At 44.7% G+C, this 20,812-nt stretch overlaps 1 protein-coding gene across 1 annotated transcript in view; it reads left to right on the top strand.

The window, feature by feature from the left end:
• aldh1a3 (aldehyde dehydrogenase 1 family, member A3) overlaps positions 1-20,812 on the top strand; it is a 196,393-nt gene that overhangs the window by 28,303 nt on the left and 147,278 nt on the right. The window contains exon 3 of the mRNA XM_034184024.1: positions 17,446-17,586. Coding sequence (XP_034039915.1) covers positions 17,446-17,586 — 141 coding nt within the window. The remainder of the gene's footprint in view (positions 1-17,445; positions 17,587-20,812) is intronic.

Below are 20,812 nucleotides of genomic sequence, written 5' to 3'. Positions count from 1 at the left end.
GCTGTGGTACACTGCTGCACCACAGCCTGCCCTGCAAACCCACCATGGCCTGTGACCCCAACTCTGAAAAGTGAGTGTGTTTACTAATTGTGTTGAAATATAGTGTGTGCATTAAAATGGCAGGGCAGGAGTGGCGGATGGAGATCAATCCATACCCAACACCTGGCCGCAGAACTATATGATCACTATAATGTGCTACTTAAACCCCAGTATGATGTGCATGCATGTACTGTGCTGGTGAAAAGGGTGTGACATGTGAGGCCCAACCCCAAGCGGCCGGCGGAAGGAGAGGCACAGTGCAGGGAGCGGGCCACACACACCGGCCCCACCAGGCACCACGGCCCAACTCCAGACCCGCGGAGGCACCAGGAAGACCGTGAGATGGAGGGGAGGTGGGCAGCCCCGGAGGAGCACCGGAAACACTGGAAAGGACAAACCAACAGGGGGGAAAGGGGGCCAGGCAGCCGGAGATGGGTGAGCCACCCTGCCTGGCGGCCCCAAGCCAGGGAGGCACGAGATGAGACCCAGGAGAGACATGGGCAGCCAAGGAGCCAGAGGGAGACCGGTGGGCCCCACAAACCCAGGGGGGAGATGCAGGGGCACGGGGGGCCATGTGGCCCCAGACCCCGGCCCACCAATGGACAGGCCCAACGTGGATAAGTTCCCCCCCATTTTAAACTGGGTAAATGTAAGACAGTGTCCACGCATGATATTAACTTATATACCTTAGACAAGGTTTTCTTTATTGGGAGGAGGTTCTTGATGTCTGTCACTAATGTGGGTGGTTCTGTTGGGCACTGAAGCGTCTGGAGTTTTGACATCACTGCATGCTTTACTTGATGGTAATGAATAAAATTTCCTCCTATAATTCCAAACCTCTGCATCAAGTTATTAAATGGCACAAACCTGTTATTATGAAAGAGGTGATGAAGGTGTGTGATTCTTTTCTGTTCCCATGTGCTGATATAAAGAGCTACTTTATTAATCTTGAAGTCTGGATTGTGCCAAATAGGAGCATCTGTGCAGATTTACATTAGTGAGTTTGAAATTTCTAAAGTTTTCCACCAGGCAGTCAAAGTGGAAGAAATCAACAGATTTTTAAAACATTTATGGCGTTTAATGGAAGTAGTAATAAAGGGTAAATCTGAGAGTTTGATGTTGTTACATTCTAACTGTTCTAATTTAATCCAGGAGCTGTGGACCGGATCAGGATGAATCCATTTTATCAAGTATTGTATCTGATTAGCCAGATAGTAATGTAGAAAATTTGGTGCTTCCAGACCCCCTTGAGATTTATTTTTCTGAAGAGTGCTAGACTAATTTTAGCTTTTTTTATTTTTCCAGTAAAACTTTGAAATGGCCGAATCTAAAGACTGAAACCAATTGACTGTGGGTTTGAATGGAATCATTGAAAACAGATAATTAATTTGTGGTAATATTTTCATTTTGATAGTTGCTATTCATCCTAATAGGGAGATGGGGAGGTTGTTCCATCATTTCAAATCGTTACAGATTTTGTCTGTGAGTGGGGCGAAGTTCAGATGGGCCAGCTCTCCTAATTTAGAAGAGATGTTTATGCCTTGGTACTTAATATTGCCAGAAGGAAAGGTATAGTGTGGATCTTTGGGTGAAGGATTCCATGAATCCTCAGTTAAAGGAAGTATCATTGATTTTGACCAATTAATAGAGTACCGTAATCTGATAGTTGTGAGAATGTAGTGATCAGTTTAAATACTTCTTGTAGAGATTTTGAGGGTTCTTGGAGATATAGTATGATATCATCAGCATATAGATTGATTTTGTGGTCAGACATTGCAGAGTTGATACCCTTGATGTTAGCATTCTGACGTATTGCAGCTGCAAGTGGTTTGATAAATATTGCGAAAAGCAGTGGTGAGAGTGAGCAGCCTTGTCTAGTCCCGCTTCGCAATGTGAAACTTTGAGAGGTAATCTCATTAGTTGTGAATGTGACCTTTGGTGAGTTATATAGGGTTGTGATCCACTGAATAAATGATTCTCCAAAACCAAATTTATGGAGGACTCTAATCAGGAAACTCCAGCTGACTTTATCAAAGGCTTTTTCTGCATCCAATGACACCACTATTGCCTTTGTATTGCTACGCTGTGATTTGTCAATAAGACTGAGAGGTCTTCTGACGTTACTGGTAGAATGTCGACCCTTAATGAACCTAGTTTGGTCGTTATGTATTATTGATGAGAATATTTTTTCTAAGCAAGATGCCAATGCCTTAGCAATGATTTTTACATCAGTATTTATTAATGATAGCGGGCGGTAATTTGAAGTCAGATTAGGGTCTTTTTCTGGTTTTAATATAAGTTTTACTGCTGCAGTATTCATATGAGTGGGAATCTGACCTTTAGTGCAGATTTCTGAAACAGTCCTAAAGAATAGTGGAGCCAGTATCTGCCAAAAATGTTTCAGGAATTCGGGAGGAAAGCCATCTGGGCCTGGAGCCCTGCCCAGGCATTTTGTTCAAAGCTGCATGTAGTTCTATGATAGTTAGAGGTGTGTCTAATATATCTGTGAGTTCCTTCGATAGCTGAGGTAGGTTTAGATTGTCGAGGAATGACTGGATATCTACTGGATTAGGTGTATTCTCTGATGAAAATAGATTACTGTAGTAGTCCTTAAATATCTGATTAATTTCCTGTGGCGACTGCGTATGGTTTCCGGCTTGATCCCTAATAGATGTTATCCTTGATTTTTCCTTATTGCGTTGTAGTTGATTTGCTAGAAATTTACCTGATTTATTGTTATGTTCAAAATTATTATATCTAAGTCACTGAATGAGGAACTCTGTTTTTTTTCCGATATAATATGGTCAAGTTGGAATTTAGCATTATTAATTCAGACAATGTTTGATCACTTGCTTCTGCAGCATATTTATTTGTTAAATGTTTAATTTTTTCTTCAAGGTCATTTTCTAATTTATGTTCCATTTTACTTTTATAAGAAGAATATGAGATAATTTCCCCTCTGATTGCTGCTTTTCCTGTTTCCCAAAGCAAAGATGGAGAAACACTCAGAGAGTCATTTCTATCTATAAAGTCTGCCAACTCTTTCCTTATGATTTTGTCAAATTCGCAGTCCTTTAAAAGTGAGGTGTTAAAGCGCCATGAGTGTGATGGTTTAATAGTGGATTCTATTTGTACTGAAAGTGACACAGGAGCATGCTCGCTGATAGTGATGGAATGAATTTTAGAATTAATTTTGGGAGTTATAGAATTACTAGTTAGGAACAAGTCAATTCTAGACTGAGACTGATATACAGGAGAGAAGAATGTGTATTCCTTTATCAATGTATTTTTGATCCTCCAACTATCCACCAGACCAAAGTCATCCATATACTCCTTTATAGTTTTGGCAGACTGAGAAAACCTTATAGATGTTGGAGAACTGGAATGATCTTAAGACAGATTTAAAGCAACATTAAAGTCCCCTCCAGTGATGACTACCGAATTGGCCATTAAATTAGAAATCTGTGAAAACAATGTATGAAAAAAGTTTGAGTCATCATTGTTGGGGGCGTCTAAATTAACAATTGTAAATATTTTACTAGAAATAGTTGCCTGGGTTATTATATACTGACCTTCAGGATCTGTCACAGAGTTAAGAATGAATGGAACTCTTCTATGAACTAATATACTTACTCCTCTTTGTCTGCTGTTATAAGAAGCTGAAAAACACTGACTAAATATTGGGCCAATCAGTAAATTTTCTTCTGTTTTAGATATATGTTTCTTGTAGAAGACAAATATCTGTATTTAATTTTGTAATGTGATCCATGACTTTTACCTTCTTTGCCTGCGAGCGAATGCCACGCACATTCCATGACACCAAATTTAGAGGATGCATATTAAAGAAAAAAAATTTCTGATACTACATATTGAAACAGCTCACAGAAAAGAGAAACAGACACAAGTATGACATACATTGAACATAGATTACACATGTGCATGATGAGTGAGTGTAACAGGTGTGAGTGGGTTAAAGTGCGCGTGTAGCTTAAGGAGAGACTGCGTGCAGTGGAAGTGTGTTTAAATTATCCATCTTCTTAAGACTGCGGACATCCTCAGAAGAGCCATGGGGTTGTGGATGGATACAGCTGACCATCTATATACAGTTTATCTACTACCAACTATGCACTTTCATTATTCTGCCTGTGCTGTTTCATGAACGGGTAAAGAATCTTTCTGCGGTCGTTGATTTCGTTTTGGAAACTGATCATTTATTTATTTATTTATTTATTTATCATTTATTTATCATTTATTTCAAAGTTGGTCCCTCTGAGTTCTCTGGCTTTGCTTTTATCTTTATGTTTGTAGTGTTTTAGTTTGGCAATGATGGGCTGAGGTCTTATGCTCTTGGGTCCACCGAGTCTGTGCACACGATGAAAAGTGATGTTATCGACAGTAGATGGCGGAAGTTTGAGTTTGGAAACCATGAAGTCTTTTAAAAAGGTTTCTGGATCATCTGAGGCGGGGTTTTCTGGTATCCCTGAGAAAATTAAGTTGCCACGCATGCTCTTGGACTGAATATCCAGTATTATTTCATTAGCCTTCTTGTTTTCTTTGGTTAGCATGTCTGTTGTTTTGGTTAATAACTCCACCAATGCTTTGAGTGATTTGTTTTCAGACTCCAGCCATTTTATTTTTTCATATGCAAAATTGAGGCTTACCTGAATGTCTTTAATCTCCGTGTGTAATGCCATAAGTGAATCCAGCTTCGTATTAATGGACTGGAGCACACTTACCTCCACCTCTGTTGTCTGGAGATCCTCCGTGTCTGTAGAAGAATCCTTACGTTTACACGGGTTGTTGTTGTCTTTGTGTACCGGAGAAGCCATGTCCGAGCAGCAGGCCTGGTAGTAGTGATCGATGTAGTTTTCTAAATCCGTGATGCAATCCACCGTTGTCGGTTCCGGATTCCACGTCTGCCAAGAGCTGTTGTCGATAAGGCTTTCTTTCATTTGTTGTTTGTGGATATTTAATTAAATCCAGCGGGCTTTTTTCCATCAATTGAAACGCCGCGTCGGCGAGTCCCGCTCCTGTTACGCTGTGCCATTCTACGCCATCTTGTCACTCCTTTACACACTATTTCTGACCGAGCACAGTCCTGGTGGGTGACTTGGTTGAAATGTGGTTTTCATCCAGCGAGCTGCTCCACCCTTTTTTAAGCTTCTGAAACTGCTTGCGGGCTTTGATACGCACGTCACTGGAATGTTTTGCTCCTGTAAAGTATTGAGAAGCTTTTCCCAGCCTGTAGGGGGGTTAGATTTCTTGAAGGATGATCCGAGATGTTTCATAAGATCTATGGCATGAGACTCCTCATGGCTTTCCCTTTGTAAATAAATTCCCCCGACGGACTCCGCCACATATCACCCTTTGACAATTTTCTCATAATATTTCTGTGTAGGCTCTCAGTTGTCCAGGTGGTTTCCATAGTAGAGAAGCTTGAATCTTCAACTGGACTGGGTTGCTTGACGCAAGGACGTTTCGCTTCAAATCGCAGAAGCTTCCTCAGCTAAAATTCTTGCTCTGGTAGTCTGACTTCTGTCTTGACTCTTGTAGAGAAGAATAAACAGAAGCCAACAAAAGCTGGAGTTTTTTAAACCTAACCAGACCCCTCCTACCGAGAGGCCGACTGCTATAGGCTAGTGACTAAACAATAGCTCTAATTAGCACCTATTGTGCTCTAGTTAGCACCCTCCTAATGACAGGGCAGCTGTCCCTCCTAATGATGGGACGGAAGCTTCTCCTGATTGCTCTCTTGACGACTCTCCTGATGACGTGAATGACTCATTACCATGAACAAAAGACTGAAACTGCTTTGACTTGAGTACCCCATTGTAAATAGAAGACAAAGCGTGTCTCAGACCCCCTCCCCGGTTAAGGCTGGGTTTCAACTGTTTCACATAGAATGCTTCCTTGACACCTCTCTCAAACCATTTCTTCTCTCTGGCTAAGATTTTAACTTCCTTGTCCTCATACGTCTGGTTAGTGTCTTTCAGGTGGAGATGAACTGCAGACTGAGGTCCATTTGCGCCCTCTCTGAGGTGCTGGTATAGCCTTTTGTGTAAAGGTTGCTTAGTCTCACCTCTGTAGTGTTCATTACAGTTTTCCTGACATCTGATAGAATACACTACATTGCTCTGTTTGTAACTAGGGATCCTGTCCTTAGGGTGAACTAATTTCTGTCTCAAGGTGTTAACCGGTTTAAAGTAAACTGGGATTTTGTGATGTCTGAAGATCCTCTGTAGTTTTTCCCCTATTCCTGCTAAATAAGGGAGAGACACTCCTCTTCTTCTTGTCTCCATCTCCTGTCTATCTGGTCTCTTTGTTTTCTGGGACTTCTGCACTTTGTCCAGGGACCATCGTGGGTACCCACATACTGTGAGGGCTTTCCGTACAAGTTGCTGTTCTTTAGCCCTTCCCTCTGCAGTTGTGGGCACCTGTAGGGCTCTGTGTTGAAGAGTTCTGATCACCCCGAGCTTATGTTCAAGGGGGTGGTTTTAGCCAAAGAGTAGACATTGGTCAGTGTGAGTGGGTTTTCTGTAAACCCCTGTCTGGAGCTGCCTGTTCTCTCCAATCATAACATTACAGTCCAAGAAGGCTAAATGGTTGTTTCTGGCATCCTCACGTGTGAACTTGATATTGGAATCCACCAAGTTGATGTGTTCTGTAAAGTCCTCAACCTCCTGTTGCTTGATTTTAACGCATGTGTCATCGACATATCTGAACCAGTGACTGGGAGAGATGCCCGTGAAAGACGTCAAGGCTGTCCTCTCCACTTGCTCCATGTACAGATTGGCCACAATGGGGGATACCAGAGACCCCATCGCACAACCATGGATCTGCCTGTAGTAATTCCCCCTAAACAGGGAATACGTGGTGTTAAGACAGATCTCCAAGAGTTGGCAGATGTGGTCTGGTGTGAGTTTGGTCCTTTCAAGTAGAGACACATCCTCCAGCAGTCTCTGCCTCACAGCTGAGATGGCCTCAGCCTTGGGGATGCAGGTGAACAATGATGTCACATCAAATGACACCATAGTTTCATCTGCCTCCAGCTGCAGGTCCTTGATCTTGTTCACAAAATCTTGTGTGTTCTCCACATGGTGGTCTGAGTTACCCACTAGAGAAGCCAAAATCCACTTGAGGTGCTTGGCCAAATTGTATGTGATGGAATCTGTGCTACATACAATAGGCCTGAGTGATACGTCCTGTTTGTGGATTTTGGGCAGTCCATAGATGCATGGAGTGGCGTCCCCAGGGTACAGTCTGCAGTATGTCTACCTGTAGATGAGTCCCTCTTTCTCCAGGTTTTGGAGGTAGCTAATGATTTTCTTCTTATAGCCGCTCGTGGGGTCTCTCTTCAGACGTTCGTATGTACTGGAGTCACTGAGCAAGTTGTTGATCTTGGCCTCCGATGTGTTCTTCTCCTGTGATGTTCACATCACAGGAGAAGAACAGAAAGCTTTGTCAGCACTGCAGAAGGACCAAAGCATCCTTATCCTGCCAGCAGATAAAGGCAGATGCACGGTGGTCCTGAACACATCGTCCTATGAGGCCAAGAGGCCAACATCTTCTGTGCGGCTTTGAATGCCATTATCCTCTGGGCAGTATTAGACTTGTTATAGCAGGCAGGGCTGCAGCTAGCAGAGGGAGGAGAAAACCGCCCGATGGAATCAGCACTCCACGCAACCTTTTATAGCTGTTTTTTCTGTCTGTGAGAATACGTAAAACTCTCTTTCGTTTTTTTTAAGGTGCGAGTTGAGACTTGCTCAAAGCGATATTCCCCTTTAAAATATTCAAAGCAATCTCGGATAAGGTTCTCAGGAGCTCTGACCCGTATGTTCTCAAGATGTGCTGACGCTGTTTTGCCCCGGCTTTGATTAGCGTTTTAAGAGCGGGTGTGTTCCTTTTTAAAAGAGAGATCATATCTGTTTATCTTTCTGTAAATAAACTACAGGCCACTGCTGCGGAAGTAAACCCAACCTCAGTCTGAACTGATCTGGACACCCCTGCATACAATCCAGTAATAAATACCCATAAGGCACGCTTGTAGCATCATCAAGAACCTTCAAAAAATATTGTTTTCTTCCGGGAAACATTGGCTGAGTGAGAATGTTCATCTATAACGTGTCTCTGAGGTTTTAAACAGCACCATATAATTACAATTCAAGCTAATGGTTCAACTGTATTTCCCTTTATACAGTCTGTGTGATCATTATAACACTCATATTCCAATGATGTCTGTACTGGGAAAAGATTCTTACAACTTCAGGATGATCTGTTGCTTGAAAGATGAGATTGTCCAAAATAATCAGGGGACAGGTGACTCTGACCTTCAGGAAAAGACTTTCATCTTCAAAGGAATCAGGCACCTTGTAAAAATATAATATATTCATTCAGCCTCAGTTCAGAATACAGAGGCTGGTCAGATGTAGAGACCCAGAGGCAGATGTAGAGATGCAGAGGAATGCATGTCCGCAGCCAGGATTTTTGAGCTGTTCAAAAATCTGAAGGTGGATAACATCCGCCTTACATACTCCATATATACTCAAGTCATACACAATACATACTCACTCTATGCGCTGTATATCTGCCGTTAACCGCTGATATCCGCAACTGACAGGGATTTGCGGCTTGACAGTGGACTGGGACAGTGTGTAAAAGAGATATATATCATGCCTATCATGTCCACATCACAAACTAAAATATGTTGTAGCGACTGCATACAGATTGGCCACGAATAAAGCGTTTTTATTACACCTGCTTTGCAGCTGATTTGCGGACATTCTGTGAATGCATAACAAAGATGTCACGTAAACCCAAAGTATTATATTTGGCAGAAAGCGACATACCTGCCAGTCAGTGCCGGTCCGGCTGTGTAAATCCACAAAGACGTAATAGCTGCTGCAATCCAGGACTTTTATTTAACACCAACAAAAGGAAGAGTTGCTGTTTATAGCCACAACTCACGCTGAAGTCTGTTTTCTGTGAGGCTTTCAAAAAAAAAAGGAAAAAAAAAAAAAACACCGTCTCACACCCTGATCGGCTTCCCCCCCGCTCCCCAAACTCATGAACAGTTAATCCTCGCATGACAACAACATTAACTCTGTGATCAACTTCTCCAAGTCTAGCAAATACTCCAGAGTCTGTATTGTTGGTGTGAATAGTGATGCTGACGGCCCGAGTGTGCTTATTTTATTACCGCAATGCAGATGCCGTGCACGCACAACACGTGTGTGATGCATTCATAATACACCCGTAACGCTGCCGTGATAATCTCAAGTGTCGGGTCAGTTTCCTCACTACATGCGTTATATAACCATGATTGTTCATCATATATTCGCTATATATTATTAATATCTCCGTGATTCATACTGGGACATTTGTCATGTTTAGCCATTTTTGCTGCGGACGACAACAAACACCCTCAATTTGTGTACTCAATTCATGCACAATTAATCCTCTCCCCAGTGGGACAGGGCCCTGAGACATGTTTCAAAATCCGAAGGGCTTGGTTTCCCCATCCTTTAAAAGATGCCATTTGTCATACACCACTCTGAAGGTTTTCTGAAATGCCACGTTTGTCAGACTGAAACCACTTTTTTGACGTTTAATTCCCTGCTGCAGTATTTTGATAGATGCTGCGAGGGTGGGGTCTTTTATATAACCCTCGACCAGATCATCTGAGTGATTCCCTTCAGACGCATAACGGTTTTTCCTGTGAAGGTTTTATAGGGGTAACTTTTGGGTCCTGCTGCGGTGAATTCAACGATGGTGTCACCGTTTAATTCATCGGTAAGATGACCCAAATAATTACCGGTAGGCAGCGGAGTTTCATCCTGCCTGCATACGTAGATAAGACTGTCAGTATCATAATACAGAATCCTGTCAGGGTTCACCACCGCCTCCATAAAGCCATACAAGGTCAAGTGAGCGTACGGGGTTGTAAAGGCCGCAATAAAAATATTGGCGGCTTTACCCGATCGGGTGACATACCGAGGGCCGTAGCGCCATTGAATCATCGCCACTCGATTGTTGAGGAATGTGAGATAAGTGACGTCATGCTGATTATAAAACAAAAATCTGAACAGCTCAGCTGTATTTTTGATGAGTTTGTTCTGTGTTAGATTTGTCCTCTGGGCAAATTTACCCCAGAAGGAGTTCAGACAAATCTGTCATTTTGCAGGATTGTGTGATTTTTTTTCTGGGTTTAAACAAATGTTCTGATTCATCCAGTAGTCCGCAATATATTTTCTCTGCCCTCAGGGTCTTTATCGAATTCAGGAGGGAAACCAGGTCTTCCTGCTTATGTTTAAAGAAGATGTTTATGTACCCCCCCAAAGATTTCATCCCTTTTATCCTCAAAATGGCAGACTTCAAAAATCTCCACTACGGTGTAGCCTTTATCCAAAGGTTTCTGAAATTCTGGGGTCGTCCATGTTCCACACAGCGCTCTCTGCTGATCGGTGTGTGTGCATGGCCCCACCCAATTTTGTTTTCATCAGTGCACATGCGACACAGTGTGAACACCAGTTTACCACGAGGAGTTCTGTGGGGGAGGACGTGAAATTTTAATCCCTGGGGTGGGTACACGATGGCTTTAATGAGCCCGAAATAAGTCCTGGGGTCTTGGAAATTTGTATTGATCATTTTCCGATGCTCCGTCAGATATGTAAAATTTACACTGACGTAAGGGTACAGAGAGGTTATGTCAACGTAATGGACCTGCTTGCCTCCCCCGGCCGTGTACCTCAACCGTGAGGCACAGGTTCTGCCCTCATATAATAAGGCATCGCAAGGTTCAAGGGGAGTTGGAAACCCCCTGCAGATGAGGAATTGTTGAATGCTCTCATCCCTCTGTTTCATATCAACCCATTCGTGCTCCCAGATTAGAGTGAGGCTGATGCCCGGCATAGCACGCAGAGCCACTATTTTTTCCTGACACGCAGCGTGCAGCTCTTCAAATGAGGTGTTTGTCAGAGGATTTATCTCATGCTGTGTAAAACATGAAGGACAGCTGTCGTAAAAACATCTGAGAAACTCCCACACTTTTATGCGCCATCAATCTCAGCGCATCTGTCCAAGCCGCTATTTTTTTCTCACCCGTTTAGAGCATGATCGATCGCTATGTTTTGTGCCACAGCAACCCATTTTAACCACTTCAATGTCTTCTAACTCCCTCTAGGGAGTTCTAATTGTCACCAGATGGGATCGCCAGATTTTTTGTGGCGAGGAAGTTGGTTTTAAAGACTTTCATGCAGGCTGAGGCAATTGTGAAAGGCATGTGAAAGAATCCACGTGTGTTTCAGAGATGAATTCTGACATAAAGTTGGAGCACGCTTTCTGTTTAAACGTGCCATTGGTCATGAATAATAGTTTACTGCCGGTCATAATCAGAGCTGGAGTTATGTCTTACTCGATTAAATACCGCAGAAGGAGATAGCCGTCAAAACCTTTGGAGTTATGAGCGATGAACATGTATTCTTTGAATTTTCTCATTTTAAAATGTTTAAAGAACTGGGCTACGCAGTCTGTCCCCCATACAATTCAAACATCCCCAGTCTTTGTTACAGTACTGAAGTAAAACGTCACCATTGACAAATGTTTCAAATTCATAAAACACATATTTGTCGGAATGTGCCTCTTCAGTTTTGGGCTGTGTCATATAGCAGAGGTGTCCCTTGCCCAAATCTTTGAGCACCTCACTGCATATTGGACACGTTTTCTGCTTACAAATGTGCCGAGTGCTGTTTTTAGTGAATGCTATGAAATACTCGTGTTTACAGTGAGGGCATATTTTTCTGTTATCACACATGCTTACAAATTTAGCAGCGAGAGGACTGTACCTCAGCTGTTTGTGTAGGCTGTAACCAAGGTTGGGTAGGATTACTTTGAAATGTAATCCAAAAGTAATCAGATTACAAGTAATCCAAATGTATGTATGTACATACATACATGTAATCCACATGTATTCTTTCAAAGTAATCCTACCCAACCTTGGCTGTAACACCCCCGAGCAACACATCTTGTTACAGTCTCTGCAAAATATGGGGTTATGTTCTTGGGTACAACAGTCTGAGGTTTCACAAATTTTACATAAGATGTACAATTATGAGAATTGGGGTTGTTATAACCTGCATGGCAAAAATCATCAGGGGGCTTTTGCCAGCTTTCTTTTCCCTTCAGGTCTGAAAAACACCACAATTTTGCACTCCAGAGTGATTTAAAATTTTCCCACCTGATGCAGAGATGCCGCAGTATCAACCGTTAACCCAGGTTAATCTGTAATGTGCGCGCCTGCTCGTCGGCTTCCTGCGTGGTGAGATGAGGCTTCAATAATTGGAGGAGGTTTATCGCAAAACATGAACAGTTCTCGGGGTTGTACACGATATTAAGGCACCGGGCTTTTTTCTGTATAACCTCCTGATTGAGGAGGTCGGCTATTTTACGCTTACCTCCTCCATTTGGATTATGGACGACCAATTCCAGAGAGCTGTCGGATAAGGCATTAGAGTTCGATTGGACTAATCGTTCCAGAAAATTCTGGAAGGCAGTTAGGTCTGATTAATGCCGTATGCCATGATTAACACAGCCTGATTGTGAAGGGAATCCCCACGTATTTCCAATTGAATAACATTCCTGCCCCTGGCATGTGTTTCTTTCCATCAATGTTGGAAAGTAGCCATGACATTACGTTAAAATCAGCATAGTCATGGATTTCCCCGGCATGCAGGAAATTTAGAGGTTGCCTGATTTCGATATTGTTAAATCTACTTTCCCTGGTGATATTAATTCTCCCTGTAGCCGACATAGGTGGCTCATTGCCACCAGCTTGTAATTCCTTGTCACTGCTACCACCAGCTTGTAATTCCTCATTTTCCATCAGGTTAAGCGCATCCTGTTTAAAATATCTTCTCCCTCACCCACTTCGTGTGGAGGAGGGCTTCTTAAACGTGATAAGACGCTATCGCTGTAGAGAGAGTTTAATTTGTTAACTGCGACTTGCAAGTTCGGGTTAATTTCAGAAGCGAGCAATTGCGCGGCATCATTTAAAGGGGTCAAGCGCACGCTGTTTAAAATTTCCTCTCTGGCGTGTGCCTCAGCTCGAAGTGGGCACCTGGCTAACACAGGATAATCTTCGCTCACAGAGTCGATCACTGGGGCAATTAATGTTGTGTGGGCCGCCAGAAGAGGAGGTACTGCTGGCCCACTACCACCAGATGGATACCCGTTACCTCTGTTGGATTCGGTGTTCACGCCCCTGCATGGAGCCAAAATCTTCACTAAACTTGATCTTAGGAATGCGTACCACCTAGTTCGGATCCGGAAGGGAGACGAATGGAAGACGGCATTTAACACCCCGTTAGGTCACTTTGAGTACCTGGTCATGCCGTTCGGCCTCACTAACGCCCCCGTGACGTTCCAAGCCTTGGTAAATGACGTCTTGCGGGACTTCCTGCATCGGTTTGTCTTCGTATATCTGGATGATATACTCATCTTTTCTCCAGACCCTGAGACTCATGTCCAACATGTACGTCAGGTCCTACAGCGGTTGTTAGAGAACCGGTTGTTCGTGAAGGGCGAGAAGTGTGAGTTCCACCGCACTTCTTTGTCCTTCCTGGGGTTCATCATCTCCTCCAACTCCGTCGCCGCTGATCCGGCCAAGGTCGCGGCGGTGAGAGATTGGCCCCAACCAACAAGCCAAAGGAAGCTGCAACAGTTCCTCGGCTTTGCAAATTTTTACCGCAGGTTCATTAAGGGGTACAGTCAGGTAGTGAGCCCCCTGACTGCCCTGACCTCCACTAAAGTCCCCTTCACCTGGTCGGATCGGTGCGAAGCCGCTTTTAAGGAGTTGAAACGTCGGTTCTCGACTGCACCAGTTCTGGTGCAGCCTGACCCTGATCGCCAGTTTATTGTCAAAGTGGATGCCTCTGACTCGGGGATAGGAGCCGTGCTGTCCCAGGGCGGGGAGTCCAATAAGGTTCTCCATCCTTGTGCCTACTTTTCCTGCAGGTTGACCCCAGCTGAGTGCAACTATGACGTGGGCAATCGGGAACTCCTCGCGGTGAAGGAGGCTCTTGAAGAGTGGAGACACCTGTTGCAGGGAGCAGCGTTGCCCTTCACGGTTTTCACGGACCATCGGAACCTGGAGTACATCCGGACCGCCAAGCGGCTGAACCCCAGGCAAGCCCGCTGGTCTCTGTTCTTCGGGCGCTTTGACTTCCAGATAACATACCGCCCCGGGACTAAGAACCAACGGTCGGACGCACTATCCCGGGTGCACGAAGAGGAAGCCAAGGCTGAGCTGTCGGATCCAACCAAGACCATCATCCCCGAGTCCACTGTCGTGGCCACCCTCACCTGGGACGCGGAGAAGACCGTCCGGGAGGCCCTGGCAAAAAACCCGGACCCGGGGACCGGCCCTAAGAACCGATTGTACATCCCACCAGAAGCCAGAGCTGCCGTCTTGGACTTCTGTCACGGATCCAAGCTCTCCTGTCATCCCAGGGTGCGTAGGACCGTGGAAGTTGTCCAGCAGCGCTTCTGGTGGGCGTCCCTGGAAGCCGACGTCCGGGACTACGTCCAGGCCTGTACCACCTGTGCCAGGGGCAAGGCGGACCATAGGAGGACCACGGGCCTCCTCCAGCCCCTGCCAGTCTGGACATCATCACGGGCCTCCCGCCGTCCCAGGGCAACACCATCATCCTCACGATAGTGGACCAGTTCTCCAAGGCGGCCCACTTCGTGGCCCTCCGGAAGCTCCCGACGGCCCAGGAGACGGCAGACCTCCTGGTCCACCACGTCGTGCGACTGCATGGGATACCGTCGGATGTCGTATCAGATCGTGGTCCCCAGTTCTCCTCGCAGGTCTGGAGGAGTTTCTGTAAGGAGCTGGGGGCCACCGTGAGTCTCTCGTCCAGGTACCACCCCCAGACAAACGGCCAGGCAGAACGGGCTAACCAGGAGCTGGAGCAGGCCCTTCGCTGCGTGACCTCCGCGCACCCGGCGGCCTGGAGTAACCATCTGGCCTGGATCGAGTATGCCCATAACAGCCAGGTCTCGTCTGCTACCGGCCTCTCCCCGTTTGAGGCGTGTTTGGAGTACCAGCCCCCATTGTTCCCACTTGTGGAGGGAGAGGTTGGAGTGCCCTCGGTCCAGGCCCACCTCAGGAGGTGCCGCCGGGTGTGGTGGACCGCCCGTTCTGCCCTGTTGAAGGCTCGGACGAGGGCCAAGGCCCATGCAGATCGCCGGCGTTCCCCGGCCCTTGCGTACCAGCCCGGGCAGGAGGTGTGGCTTTCTACCAAGGACATACCGCTCCAGGTCGACTCACCAAAACTCAAAGACAGCTACATCGGACCGTTCCCCATCATCAAGGTCCTCAGCCCGGCCGCAGTGAAGCTGCAGCTGCCACTGCGGATCCACCCTGTCTTCCATGTGTCCCGTTTGAAACCCCGTCACACCTCTCCACTTTGCACCCCTGGACCTGCACCGCCTCCTGCCCGGATCATCGACGGGGAGCCGGCATGGACCGTGCGTCGGCTCCTGAACGTCCGTCGGAAGGTCCAGGGGTTCCAATACCTGGTGGACTGGGAGGGGTACGGACCCGAAGAACGCTCCTGGGTGAAGAGGAGGTTCATCCTGGACCCGGACCTCCTGGCCGACTTGTACCGACGTCACCCGGATAAACCTGGTCGGGCACCAGGAGCCGCCCGTTGAGGGGGGGGTCCTGTTGTGTGGGCCGCCAGAAGAGGAGGTACTGCTGGCCCACCACCACCAGATGGCGCCCTGCTTGGAGTGCGGGCTTCAAGCACGAGAGGGCGTCAGAGCAACGGAAAGTGACAGCTGTCATTCATCATCTGTACCAGCTGTCACTCATTCACCACATCACCATAAAAGCCGGACTACAACTCCACCGCCCCACCAAAAGGTAACCTTCTCTGTGGTAATTTCTCTGCTAACTGAACTCTTCCTTGCAGCCGCTTGCCCTGTGGTGTTCTTATCGGAGCTGGAGAAGGGAGTGACCGCGACGACTTCGCATCACGCTCCGTAGCAGATAAGTGGTTACACAGGAGCTGCACGAGTGTGTGATTGGAGGTGGAGGTGCTCCCTCCTCAAAGAACACTGACTGTGAGTGGACTACTGAGTGTGCGGATTCACACTCACCTGGATTTTTTCTGTTCTCTGCCAGCAGTACCAGGGTCGACAGCTGAAGGCAGAGGCCACCTGGGGACTCGGGACTTGGCGGCTCCGGTGTTCTTCAGGCCCGCTGGTGGTGGAAGCTGTGTGGGAATCGGCTCTTCTCTCGCCAGAGGTCTTCTATCTTCGAGCCTGCCCACACGTCACCTGGTGTCTCATTGGCAATCCATATCTCTGTCTGTATTCCGTTGTGTGTTTTCACAACATTAAATTGTTACTGGTTGGCTTATCCATTGTCCGTTCCTTAGCGCCCCCTGTTGTGGGTCCGTGTCACGACACCTTCCCAACAATTTAACGCGTTAACTGCTGCGAGAATATTAGGGTTAACTTCATTAGCTAATTCATTAAGCACATCATTTAAAGGAGTTAAACAAATTCGGTTTAAAATCCCCACTCTCGAGCGACCTTCATCCCGAGGTGGCGATCTTAACAGATGGTCCACCAATCACTCCACCGCCATCACCCACAGGGTAGATTAAGGGAGCATTTAAATTGTCTAATAAGCCTCTAAGATCAGGCTTAATTTGTCGGGGTGAATTCTCCTGCTCCATCATTAAACCAGAATAAACTGTTTATGCATCAAAATGATTCTTTACCAAAAAGATTTATTAATACCATTCCACAATGTCTTCAATCATCCAAGCCTCTTGCAGCATTTGCAGGAGTGATGGTTTCACACGTCAGAAGCTGTAAGACTGATGATACTCATTAATTAAAAATTAACACTTTAAAAACATTATGATCTGATTTATTTTTTCCTTACCGTGTAATGGCGAGTGCCTCCCCCTTTCGCTCTGTTGACTGGTCGATAGACCTCCCTCCTTAAGTGTGTCTTTGATGTGCACATCACTCTGATGACTTCTTCTTCTATTAATGGTTCCCAGCATCATCACTTCTATGTGTCGGCAGTGGAAGAATAGCTGTAGAAACGTGCGTACGCCAGCCAGGATTTTTGCGTGACGCACTGCACATTTCCATGGTCATTTCACTTTTGATACATGTGAATGTTGTCATGGAGAGGGGCGTACGCCACGTTTTTGTGCGTATGCACCCTTTGTACATGAGGCCCCTGGATTGTGATACATACCTCGTGTACTAGTCACTGTCTGCACTTGGGTTCTTCATTACCATAAACCTTAACACAGGTTTTTGTTTTTTTTTTTCTGTTAAAACCAAAACCCCAAACGTTTTGTTTTCCATCATTTGTTTTTGCAGGAAGACGTGGATAAGGCAGTGCAGGCAGCCAAGGCGGCCCAGCAGAGAGACTCTCCTTGGAGAAGAATGGACGCATCCAGTCGTGGACGTCTGCTGCACAAACTGGCTGACCTGATGGAGAAGAACAGGCTCCTGCTCGCAGTGAGTTCACGATACACAGACCCACAAAAGTCTAGTGATTTTTCCTCTGACAGGGTGACATTTTAAACTGTGTTTACTTTAAAAACCTTAATAATTAAATAAAGCCCATGTTGTTTATATCTTAATCATGAAACATTATTTAATGAGCAATGAGCTTTTATTTCACAGCAACTTGTTTTCTTCTATTCATCTCTACTTACTCACATTAGACATTCCTGTAGCTATATAGTTCCCTCTGCTGGTTACATATGGTATCACAGTTGATTCACTGCACATCAACGCCCTTTCTTCGAAGTTGTGAACAAACATGCCTAAATACACATAAATAATATTGACATTGCAAACATCAGTATTAACATTGACACTGTTTTTCTCCAGCTTGTTTTTGTTGAACATTTCACACTGCTTTCAAATAACATAAAGCTCTTTTAACCAAACGAACTTCAAAGCCACAAATCATATTTTCCATATCCACTTTTGCTTTTATAAGCACAACATGAGAACCCCAAACATTCACTCTACAGATTCACAGATCAAGTCTGACTGGTCTTTTGATCTGACGCTCAGCTCTTCTCAGTATAGGTGACTCTGCGTGAACATCACTGATGTCCACCTGCACATGTCCATCTGTATTCAGGTCTGGCACTGTGTCTGCATCTTCACATTCTGTTTCTTTGAAAGTCTCTTTGGTTTTCAGAAGGCTGCCAAGGTTCCTCCTGAGCACGTGTCCTTCCTCAGTCTTTACTTCATAAGATCTCTGTCCTACTTCCTGGAGAACAGTCGCTTTTCTGCTCCACGCATCCTGGTCTTAGATTCTCAGCACATCATTTTTGGCAAGTGGTCTGAGAGTTTTAGTTGACTTGTCATAGCGCTGTTTCTGTTTCCAGTTCATGTCCTCCAATGTCTGTGTAGCAGGGTCGGGTCGTACGTTACTCATGATTCATCAACAGCTCTGCTGGGGTTAAACCACATTCAAGCGGGACGGTTCTGAATCTTAGAAGAGCTAAATAAGGATCTGACTTGCTGTCTGTGGCCTTTTTCAGAAGCTGTTTGATGATATGCACTCCCTTTTCAGCTTTGTCATTTACCTGTGCATGATGAGGACTGGATGTGACATGATGGAAATCATATTGCTTTCCAAACTGCTGCCACTCTTTGCAGTTGTAGCAAGGACCACTGTTACTACAGTCTTTGGTATCCCATGCCGAGCAAAGATGGACTTGACATGAGTAATGGCACTGTTGGCAGTCACACTTGTGAGCAGAGCAATTTCAGGGAAGTTTGAATAGTAATCAGTTCCTAACAAATAGTCTTTTCTACCGAAGACTCAACTGGCTAAAGAAAAATAATTTATTACGGAATTGAATACAAGTTGTAAATTTGGGTTGGCCTCAGTCCCTGTTGCAGGATCTTGAATCCTGACAACAGAAGATGCAGGGGGTGGAACCAATCCCCTCACAGCAGACAGGGACCAGCTGATGGGGCGGTGGAGGGAGCTTCGAGCAAATAACTGAAATGCAGCAAGAGGTGAGTGAAACTTTGAAGCTTTTAAAGGATGTGCCTGCATGTTATTTTTGGTGATAATCAGTGGTGGACACAGTTCTACTAATCTGCTAATTCCTAATTAGCAAAACTAACGTTTTTGTTAGCAGATTTGAAAACCATCAGTGAACTGATTAGCTTCTGCTAAATTTAGTTCCGATAACTTTCAGTCCGCTAACTTTTTTTTTCTTTTTGCTGGCAGTCAGTAAAGCAGTCAGCAACATCTATAAAACTTAAAATCCTACATGTTAATTCCTGCATGTGCTTTGCAATAAACAAACTGCTGTGAGAAGCTCAGTCCTCCCAGACCAGCTGCCAACTGCTATTGCAAAGAAAAAAGAAAAAAAAAAGTAATTTACTTTCAGCATGCCAATATTCCGACAGTAGGCAGGAGACATGAAGCGCGAAGCATCTGTCACTCATGGTTTCATTTAAAACAACTAATTCCGGACAGTTTAGCAAAATTAACGACAACTCTGTCATTTTTACAATGTGAAAATATGATATTGCACATATTTTTAAAGTAATGCACTAATTCCTGAATGTTTCAGTGTTAAACAGACACATGTGCCAAAAGGCATTATGGGAAAATTCAAATAAGCTGCTGTCATCACCCCCCGTCAAAATGCAGAGAACACTGCCATCTACTGGATGGGAGAGTAAATAGACCAACCTCTTTCTGAATCTCAAATGCAGTTTTACACTCAGAATGTCCTAATATAAGTGGATCACAGGTCACATGCATTGTAAAAACCAACACACAAGTTACAGTAACTTTACAGGGGATGTCAATATTGGCATTTTTTTTGTTTATTTCAGTTTAATGTCAGTATATCATTTTAAAGTACCACAATTCACCCATTGAGATATCCCATAATCCTTTGCACACCAGAGTTGCTGCAGTCAAAATAACACTGAGAAACTACAGGACGACAATTGCAAATGAACATTATATGACCAAAATGTAACTATTATGCCTTTCATAAGATTTTTAAGAGACCCTGAAAACTTGCTGAAGCAAATATTCCAAATATTCCATGTCTGCGACGTTCAACGTGTGTGGAATTTCATAAACACAAACCAAATTTCGAACACTTTACATCTATTACTCTGGAACAAACAGTGCTGTAAAGGACAATAAGCAGGATGTTAAAGAGCAAACTTCAGCTTCCTCCAGAATGACATGAACCTAAAGCGATCATGGCTTACAGCGATTCCCCGCACACTATAAATCACAGTGTAACAACCTGAGCTTCTCGCAGGTTTACATAAAACAAACACAAACACAACCAGATCATATATTCACGAACATTTTAGGCACAATATACAAACAGTTTTATGTTGGGATGACATTAATGCTGTTGTTTGTGTGCAGTGCAGTGGTTAAATTGCAGTCTGATCAGACAGTCTCAATGCAAACTTTCATTTGCAGGATTTGCGGGATTTGAAACCTCAATACCACACACAAATTACAGTTGCATTTTGACGGTGGGGTGGGGAAGAAGTGATGAGAGCGCCTTATTTGAATTTTCCCATAATGCCTTTCAGCACACATGTCTATATAACCCTCAAAACCTTCAAAATCAGTGCATTACTTTAAAACTAAAACATATAGCTGGTATTTTCACTTTGTAAAAACAACAGAGGTGACATTAAATTCGCTAACTTGTCGGGAAGTAGTTTG

This window comes from Thalassophryne amazonica, chromosome 2 (assembly GCF_902500255.1).
Source record: "Thalassophryne amazonica chromosome 2, fThaAma1.1, whole genome shotgun sequence".
NCBI classification, from domain to species: domain Eukaryota; kingdom Metazoa; phylum Chordata; class Actinopteri; order Batrachoidiformes; family Batrachoididae; genus Thalassophryne; species Thalassophryne amazonica.
The sequence above is the reverse complement of the archived record's forward strand: the minus strand, read 5'-3'. Positions and strand labels throughout refer to the sequence as shown.